Source organism: Hippocampus comes, unplaced genomic scaffold (genome assembly GCF_001891065.2).
Source record: "Hippocampus comes isolate QL1 unplaced genomic scaffold, H_comes_QL1_v1.1 scaffold58, whole genome shotgun sequence".
Lineage (NCBI taxonomy): Eukaryota > Metazoa > Chordata > Actinopteri > Syngnathiformes > Syngnathidae > Hippocampus > Hippocampus comes.
Window position 1 is genome coordinate 734,768 of NW_017805118.1, and position 9,636 is coordinate 744,403.

General features: G+C 42.3%; 1 protein-coding gene and 1 long non-coding RNA gene across 2 annotated transcripts in view; one reads left to right on the forward strand and one right to left on the reverse strand.

Moving 5' to 3' along the window:
- Positions 1–1,200: 1,200 nt before the first annotated feature.
- On the reverse strand, positions 1,201–3,300 carry LOC109513312 (urotensin-2 receptor). Its single transcript, XM_019865631.1, has 2 exons — positions 2,241–3,300; positions 1,201–1,379 (listed from the first exon to the last, which is right to left on the reverse strand). Exons 1-2 carry the CDS (start codon positions 3,215–3,217, stop codon positions 1,250–1,252), a joined length of 1,107 nt encoding a protein of 368 aa, XP_019721190.1. The 5' UTR covers positions 3,218–3,300; the 3' UTR covers positions 1,201–1,249.
- A 1,065-nt stretch (positions 3,301–4,365) lies between these two features.
- LOC109513316 (uncharacterized) overlaps positions 4,366–9,636 on the forward strand; it is a 42,155-nt gene continuing 36,884 nt past the window's right edge. The window contains exon 1 of the long non-coding RNA XR_002167723.1: positions 4,366–4,534. This is a non-coding gene — a long non-coding RNA (uncharacterized LOC109513316). The remainder of the gene's footprint in view (positions 4,535–9,636) is intronic.

Genomic DNA, 9,636 nt, shown 5'->3' on the forward strand with positions numbered 1-9,636 from the left:
CTAATGTTCGTATACAAGAAATGAAAGGGTGAAGCAGACGCACTGTTGCCTTGGTAACTTAGAACATCCAATTGTGTGCAAATAATCAGCAAGCGCCGCTCGAACTTTTTTTTTTTCCCATCAACAGACCCTCGCAGAAAAGCCCAAAGCCATATTACCGAGTTCATTAGGTGCGACCGTCCATTTTGTGATCAAGTTTGATGGGAAAATTAGTCGAGCACACCTCTCTGCTCAGGCATTTCCTCTATTATTTCAATCGTATTCAAATTGAAATTGTGGCCTCATGTGCTCCTGTTTTTTTCATTTAGACTCATTTCATGAGAAATTAAGGAAAACTTTTTTTTTTTTTATAATGAAATAGCCGCAATAATAGCTACTTCCTGTTTCTATGGATGACCAAAGCAAATATGCTGGCGTGCAAAATTCACAGGTCTAAAGTGAAGCCATAAGATTCCTTTTGAATTTATGGAAATAGCGAACCCACAAAATACTTCACTGTACCATACCTCGCATGTTGCACTGCCCAAAAAAAAAAAAAACGGTTCAAATTCTGGCTTTTTGTGTAAAATTTGAAGTTCGACGACTCCCGAGCGAAAACTGTCTGTTTTGTGTCCGAGCTTTGTGGCGCCCGAAAGAACAGATGTCTTTTTGAGCCGATAACACGTTAATGAAGTCAACAAGGTTCTTTCATTAAAAATCAGATCAGCCCTCCATAAAACATGAAGCGCGTTGGAGCATTAGTTGATCTTTCAAAAAGAACATCTCGAACAGAATGTGTATGGGTTATTCGCTGCCGAAATAGGATGTTACATCAGCATAGCGCCATGAAAGAAACAAAAAGGGCTCTGAAAGGAAAGAACAAAGCATTTTGGAACTCTAACAAAGTTTTGTTCTTGTTTGTTGATCACTGAGGTGTAAATAAAATAGTAAAAAATGAATGTTTCTTGAGCATATTTCCCCACAGACCAATGACGATTCAATTGTTTTAGTGTTGTCTGCTTCAGTATTTGGTAATCTGATCATAATTGAACGTCACATTGAAACTCTGTCTTCTGACCGACTAAATCTTTAGGTTGCTTATTCAAAAATGGATGCTGCCATCTTGCTTGCCTGTAAGTGTGGGCTTGCTAAAATATTCCACAGCAATTTTGTGTGTGTACTGTGGACCCTAATGTAGGGGGTTGTCGCCTACCTCTTTGCACTTCCTGAAAATCCTCCACTTCATTTCCAAGCGGCCCCCCGCAGCGCATCACTTGAACGTCCCCATGACGAGCGTCTCAGACGTGAACTCGAACTGGTTGCTGGAGGACGCGGCCTTGCCGCACGAATACAAGCTGGGCGGCCGCCGCTTAAACGATGACGTGTACCTGTAGAAGCTCCTGTTTTTGTTGATGTTAATTGTGAAACAACAACAACAGGGTGAGACAGAAAAACAACAAATTTGTGAATGAAGGCGTCCGGGAATGACGTGCACATAAAACCACAGATCTTTTCAAAATGTATTCGTTGCTTCTCGAACAACAATACAGAATACAGGCTGCGGGCACCCGCAGCGGCTCCTCTTGTTGTATGTTGTCTGTTTAAGAGGGAGGAAATTTCATCACATTTGACAATAAAGTTGTACTTGACTTGGTATATAAGGAATCATCAATATTTCAGAGAAAAAATAAATGACTGGTACTTTTTCAAATTTGACCCACAACAGCCTCAGTGTACATACCGGCACACAAACTGTGGAAAAGGAAGACATTTAAAAAAGTATATTTGAAGTAGAAAGTTTTTTTTTCAATTTATTTCTAATTTACCTATTTCGTTAACGGTAAATAAAGTTGGTCTGACAACCTGAACTGCACATGGCGGGGGGGCGGGGGCTGGAATGGATTAACGGAATGTCATTTCAATGACTAGTAAGCACGTCCGCCTCACAGTGCAGAGGTCCGGGGTTCAATTCCAGTTCGCATGTTCTCTCCATGCCTGCGTGGGTTTTCTCCGGGTACTCCGGTTTCCTCCCACGTTCCAAAAACATGCAGGGTAGGTTGATTGGATACTCTTATATTGTCTCAAGGTGTTGTGAGTGTAAAAGGTTGGTTGTCTGCGAGTGCCCTGCAATTGGCCGGCAACACCGACAGCCTGCATAAACTCCAGCGCACCCGCAATCCGGGTAAGGATAAGCGCTTTGGATAATGGATGAATGGATCAGCCGATACGGAATTCGAATGAATGAGTCTTGCCATACGTACTTGTGTCTGTTCTTCAGGTACTCCCTGTAGTTCTTGGTGAGGAGCGTGTAGAGGAACGGGTTAATGCAACTGTTGCTGTAGGTGAGACTGGCCACCAGGTAGTTGATGCAGGTGTGCGTCCTGGAGGCCAGGCTCAGCGGCTTGCTGTGGTACAGCGGCAGCAGCTGCCAGATCCAAAAGGGCAGGAAACACGCCCAGAACACCAAGACGATCGTGAAGATCATGAGGAGAACCTTTTGTTTCGGCGAGCGCTTCCCGCCTTTGCTGATGACTGAGTTTCGCTGGGACTCTAAGTAGGTGCGCGCCAGCTTGACATACAGGTAACCGATAATGAGACCCGGTGCCATGATGCTGGTACCGAACAGAACCGTCACGTAGACTTTGTAGGCGAGGGGCGCCCATGTGGGCGCGCACATCCTCTTCACGCTCCCGTCCGGCGATTTGACGCTGGTCTGGGCCACCATGACCATCATGGGTACGGTGAGGAGCGAGGAGAGGAGCCACACGCCCCACGCCAGAGCCTTGCGATAACTCTTGGAGCGGCGCGCCGTGTCCAGCGGTTTCGTGACGGCCAGGTAGCGCTCGGAGCACATGACGGTGAGGGTGAAGATGCTGGCATGCATGGTGAGGAGGTCGAGGCTGAGCAGGACGCGGCAGCCAACGTCGCCGAAGTACCAGTCCTTCAAGAAGTAGGTGGACACCACGAACGGGATCGTGGACAGGTAGAGCAAGTCCGCCAGAGCCAGGTTGATGATGGAGATGTACATGGACGTTGCGAAGCGGATGGAGTGACACATCACCACTAACGTGTACACGTTCCCGGACACCCCGACAACGTACACGACGGACAGGAGGGTCCCAAAAGTAGAGGTGATGACGAGTTCCTCGTCGGCTGTCGGCGGAGCTGAATTGAAAAAAGACTTGTTAGTCATCCTCTCCTTTTTCTCCACCCACCCTACTTTGAATTTGCTTTTCATAAATAAACGCTCCCTTCCCGCGCGCCTCGCTCTCGATCGCAGAAGTTTGGGGTGGGTAGATGCTTCTCCCGTTGACACACAGACTGTGTCGGCGATCAGCCCTGCGAGATCGCGAGCAGCTTTGGCACACTGCAGTTTTGCTCTTGACGTCATCGACGTAACACTCATAACAGCGAGTCGGAAACAATTCTACGCTCGTCGGCCACAACATTAGGTACACGTGCACAATCGAATGGGATCCTGCAGAAAAAAACTGGATAAAACCATTTAACCTTGATAGGTTAAACTCAAAATAAAAGTGAATTTCCCTGAAGGATCAATGTGTAAGTATTCGACGTGAAAATCATTTTAATTCTTGTATATCTCATTGTCGATATCATTCTATATTTTTCACAACAAATGTAATTTGAAATCCAAATCATATTTCAGCGAAGGTGCAACTAGTGTTCAATTCAGAATAAGAAGGTTAAAAATACACTTGTAATTGGGGATGAGTACCTTTCTTTTCCTGCAGTGCATGTTGCGTTAAAAAATCTGACATACACGATAAATATAGCTTGGAGACGTGAAAATCATTTTAATTCTTGTATATATCATGATCGATATAATTCTATATTTTTCACAACAAATGCGATTTGAAATCCAAATAATATTTCAGCGAAGGTGCAACTAGTGTTGAATTCAGAATAAGAAGGTTAAAAATACACTTTTGGGGATGAGTACCTTTCTTCTCCTGCAGTGCATGTTGCGTTAAAAAATCTGACATACACGATAAATATAGCTTGATTCAGGTAAGAACAAATGCCGTTAATTTTTTTCCTTTTTTTGTCGATACACAATCTCGAGCTATTATCTAGCTAAGGCAAAAAAAAATCTTGATGAGCAAACATTTTATAGCGTGGTAAGGTTTGAGCGCACCGTGACGGTGCATTCAAATATATGTCGGAATTTAGCAATTTATCACTAAAATGTCAAACTTGCGTGCTCCCAGCCCTTCTCAGCCCTTTAAATGCAAAGCAAAATATGCATTTATGATGTTTACATGATTAAAAGATCATCAATTCTATGTTTGGCTTGTGAGAAATGAAATGGTAAAATAACGACTTTTTTCGTGCGACCTAAACGCATCGTCATTTGGAGCACCACAAGGCATGACCCCATGCGGCGTCCATTCCTGTCCCAAAAGGAAGACAAACAATTCTCCTCTGTTTTACCGGAGGTTTTTGTCGCCTTACGTGGCGAACGTCGAGAGAACGAATCGTGGTCTTGATGAAACTGAAGGGGACGCACCCCCGCACCACCGCCCCTGTGCAACTGGTGAGTTTGAAATACTCCCCCTGAAATTGTTTGTATTGTGCTATTTATTGCAACTGCAGCCTAACGAACACATCAGAGGGAAAAACAGCACCACGACTATAACAATTCGTAAGAGTCACACTCATCTATGCAAAGGAAAGGCTCATCCTTTGAGGAACAATCAAAACAACACTGGAGACGACAGGACAGGGTTAATGAGCCAGGCACGGTTTGTGTTCAAACTCCTGTTAAATGTACACGGTGCATCTTTTTTTTTTTTTTTTTTTTTTTTAGCCCCAAATAAAGTTTAGATGTTTGAAGTTGTTCCTGGTATTTCTAGCTTGCCAGCAGACACTGTTTTGCCCCAAGTTGCAGCTGAAGATAAACTGCACCAAACAACGACATCATGCTTCACTGTAGTTTTGGTGTTCTTTTGGTGATGGCAAGTGTTGTGTTTGCGCCCCCAAAAATATGACCAAAAAGTTTAGCCGTGGTTTCATCAGTCCTGTTTTTCTCACGTGCATTCTGGAAATTTCAAGTGTTGTTTTTTGCAAGATGCAGCCGTTCTCGGTTGTCTTTCGTGTTAAGATAATTTTCATCTTCATTTGGATGGTTTTATCCCGTACGCATTTTGAGCCACTCAAGAAATCTTCCCACTGGTTTGCTGTAAATTTAGCACACTATGGTTGTAAAAATGCAACATTTCTCCAATGCAGATGCCCCAGCTCAGCAAAAAAAAAAAGAAAAATTATCCATTCATCCATGCATCATTGTTAATCCTTTTCTGCCAGGCATCAATAATTAATTTTCCTGCATTGCACATAAATGCATAAACCACTCATTTCAAGTTGTTCATGTATTGCTTTAACTGTTTAAAAAATGTCTGTTTTGTAGTTGCAGATTTAGAGTGATACCAAAAGAAAGCTAAGGAGACATTTTTACAGATTTCGGCTACATGCAATCTTCTGATAATGCCGACCCGCATCTGCTTCATCGTTCTTATATGGCCAGCATACTGCGTTTTCAGCATTCTATGCTAAATAATATGCATAAATATTTGTGATCCCTTCGTTCGAGAGGCAGATATTTGGATTTAGACTTTTTTTTTTCTCTGAAAATAATTTATTAGGCTCTTTAATCCATTTCTAAACTGAAAGCAGACAAAAAAAGCTCATCTTGGGAGTGCGTTTCATTTTAAGCACCTCTGCTTTCCCCCCTTACAGGGATAATGGTAACTTTGACATTGTATTGATATCATACTGCACGGTCTTTAATAATTTGGTCCTCTTCAAGTGCGAAACGTTGTCACTTGGAAATGTGACATTAATACAGAAATATTGCATACCTCCTGCCTTCTATACAATCGGTAGTAGAGTTCAAATGACCAGGACGTGTTATACTATTTTTATGGAGATGGCCTGATGCATGGATCAGTCGATCTTTTATCCAGAAAGCCTGCCAAAGTCTCTGATAAATTTAAGCAGGTGGTGCACAGAGCGTGCAGGTCTAGACAATGTCATTAAAATATCGCGCGCATAAAGATTTGCTTTAAAAATCACGATTGTGTCTAATTCCTGGACGTCTGTCTTTTAATATGTCTGTAATCTTTAGTCACAGTGTTGAAAAACTAAAATTGTACCCACCAACTTAACAAGCATAGGCATGCACCTTTCTGGAACATTTTCAAAACATCAGACCTCTAAGTCGGTGTTCTGAACTTAAATTTGATGACATTGATGGCGGAAAAGGCTGACTCACACGGATATGTGGACCAGTCTTCTTTTTATGGTCCTGGAATAATGATTCCGCCACGGCGGTCAGAGCTCTTTAATGATCTGTGAAGGGCGTGATGTGCTTTACGGAGACACGTACTTGTTCTCGCTGAAGTCCTGGGAGAGTTTGCGATGAATTTTTGGTGAAATGGTGCGAGAGAGTCACACGGTCTACATGGTTGTCGTCAACGCAGGAGATCGGCGTGCGCAAAGTGACCTTGTGGTTTATGTAAAGTTGCTTAGGGTGATCGCAGTTCAGCGCTATGAAGTGGGCACTGGGAGACCACCTTCCACCTCGATCGTAGGTGTCCGTGTGTCCAGAATTTGAATTAACAATGAGGTGCACTTTTTTTTTTCTTTTTAAATATACATGATTTTAAAATATATATTTGCAACCAACCTCAATTGGGAGAACTGACTCATTTAATTTAAAGCTTATCATAAATTGCAATGGCAATTCCGATACTGTAAAGCGTTTCCGACTGCATGATAGTCCTCACTTGGGGAAATTACTTTGACAGTGTTTTTTTGTATTTTAAGTCTTGTCGCCTTTCATTCGATGAGACAATTAGTTTTCCCCCCGTAGTGATGACAGGAAAAAAAAAGCTCCGATATTACTCCCTCTGTAATTTTCCCTGCTTTTGAAAATTATAATGAGTTCAAAAAAAATCTTGATCAGTCTGCAGTTCATATTTGCACATATGAATATGACGAATAGTAAATGGAGAGTTTAATAATGCAAAGGGACCGCTTTTTGCCGATACATTCATTCCAACTATATTTTGCGAAATAGCTTTAACAAATAACAATGTGTGTAGAGCAGGGGTGTCAAACTCATTTGACATTGTGGGCCACATACGGCCTCGGTCGTATGCAGCAAGGTCATTTTGTGCCCTCGAACACATTAAAATTAGACTGGCAGACATGATACGACTCACAGACACAGATTTGGACCGATTTGTGAGCAAAAGCAGGCCTAGTAGAAAAAAAGAAGTCTGACGTCTTTTAGTTCTACTCAAGAAAAAAAATGGGAGGTGAAAGTAAAAGTGTCGCGTCAATCAAAACATGACAGCATTAATGTTAGAAAGCACTGCGATTGTCTGGCAACCAGTTCAGGGTGTAACCCCGCCTACTGCCTGAAGACAGCTGGGATAGGCCCCAGCACACCCCACGACCCTAATGAGGACAAATTATATAGTCGAGAATGTAGTCGAGAATGGACGGACGGACGGATGGATGGATAGAAATAACCCAAATTCTCAACGGCGCCGTGATGCAACAACATAATTAATTGCAGTGCCGACTCGAGGCACGCAGCACGGACGTCACATCGACGGGCTTGACCGACTTGTGTAATTATGGGGAAGGGTAGCAAAAATAATTTTGACGAATGACAGCATCCAATTATGGAAATATATTTTGCTGTCGTTGGTTCGAGGGCACAAATGACCTTGCTGCAGGTTTGTGTTGAAAGTACTGGTTAGCGACTTTGAGTGATATTGATCCTTTCAAACAATAGTGGCCTTCCACTATCATATATATTCTTGTCGAAGACTGTTTTCTTCCGGAACGTGAAGACAAAAACGATTGTGTTCTTTGATGCAATTCTATTGGAACCTTTTAAATATTACATTTGTATTGTATGAGTTTACAAGGCAAAGGCTCTCGCTCACAAGTGAGTCTTCACGAGGGCGAGCGATACAAAAAATAGATGGCTGAAACATTGAGGTCTCACTTGTGCAGTTTCGAGTCCCAAGTCTCGGTTGAAAGGAGCCGGCGATTCATTTTGACACAAATAGTATAAATGTTATTGTCACGGTGACTTGAGAAGTTATTACCACTGAGGGCGATGGGAATACATGGATCAATAGAGCAATAACTCTGTGTCAGCCCGCTTTATATCGCAGGAAAGAACCCCGGCGTTTTTTTTTTTTATGAGTTTTCTCATTTACAGGAAAGTAATAGTTTGCCTTGGTGTGCTATTTCAATCTCTGTTATTTTAGAGACTGAACGCCAAGCTTTCCTCGCAGCAGATTGCGCCAATGTCAACAGTTGGAAAACGGTCGGAGATATTTCTTGTGTGTTCAACGGTAAGGAATGATGAATGGGTGTTGTTTTTTTTTTTTAACCAACAGATCGCAATGAAAACATGATGTCATCGCTATCATAATGTTCAGGAACCAAAAATCGGCGGAGTAAAAATGACTCATCCAAGTTACATTACCTTTAACAGAAGTATTAGTAAGGCTATTGTGTGTGTGTGTGTGTGTGTGTGTGTGTGTGTGTGTGTGTGTGTGTGTGTGTGTGTGTGTGTGTGTGTGTGTGTGTGTGTGTGTGTGTGTATAAAGTTCTTTGATTAGCCACCGTATGATGTTGGTACATCAGCTACATTCAAATTTGTCAAATTTTTTCAGGGCCGCTGTTCTGCATGTTTTATGTGTCACCCTACCGATCATTTTAATCAGATGTGTTGAAGTCGGGATACATAAAAAAAAAAACCCACACAGGACAGTGGCATGAAAATAGCCACGGTCATGTTAATGAAGGAGATCAGGCAGCTTGCAGGTATGGAATAATTCATGCACTCTCTGGATCCTTTTTTTTAGCTACACCAGCTCAATCTAATCTTTCATGTTGTGTGACTGAGATAGTTAAATAGCTGTGTAGCCACACAGTATGTTCTAGCGGGGCACTGTTCATACTTTTCTCATTAAGATGTCTGCAAAGAAATATTAAATACACAGAACTAGGACTTGTCGATACAGTGTTGATCCCTAAAGCATGTTTGGGATGACATTTTATTTTTTTTATTTATTTTTCTTCTTTATCTATCTTCCTTTGGGTTCATTTGGAAGCTGTTACCTACATGGGTTTGAAAACTCCGACACAGAAATGGTTTCTTTTGTAATCGGAATCCAGGCTTGCACTGCTGGAGTATCTCAGGTTTGACCCTCACGCACGCACACACACACACACACACACACACACACACACACACACACTTTACATCCACACATGGACACACACGTGCATCCATGCACGAAGCCCGTGAAATTGAACTGAAATGAAATGAAATGAAGCGCTATCTGGTGAAGAGAAAACTCGTAATTTTTTTTTTCAACAGACGCAATCCACAGCAGTCATCTGTTGTTAAAGACACGGTTTGGATTTATCTTTGCATTTAACCTTCAATTTATTCAGTAAAATACCAAACGGCATCACTTTGAGATGATGTGGTGTCTACATCCTGTCCTGTCCTGTCCTGTCCTGTCCTCCTGTCCTGTCCTGTCCTGTCCATCCTGTTTAAGTGAGGAAGTAGGGCGGTAACTTGATGTAATGGTGGCGCTGAAG

What these genes read in the sequence shown, in the direction of transcription:
- LOC109513312 (XM_019865631.1), bottom strand. Translation starts at nt 3,217, where the DNA reads ATGAAAAGCAAATTCAAAGTAGGGTGGGTGGAGAAAAAGGAGAGGATG. An exon ending in TACCTGAAGAACAGACACAA is followed by an intron (nt 1,380 to 2,240) that starts GTACGTATGGCA and finishes CAACAAAAACAG; the next exon opens with GAGCTTCTACAGGTACACGT.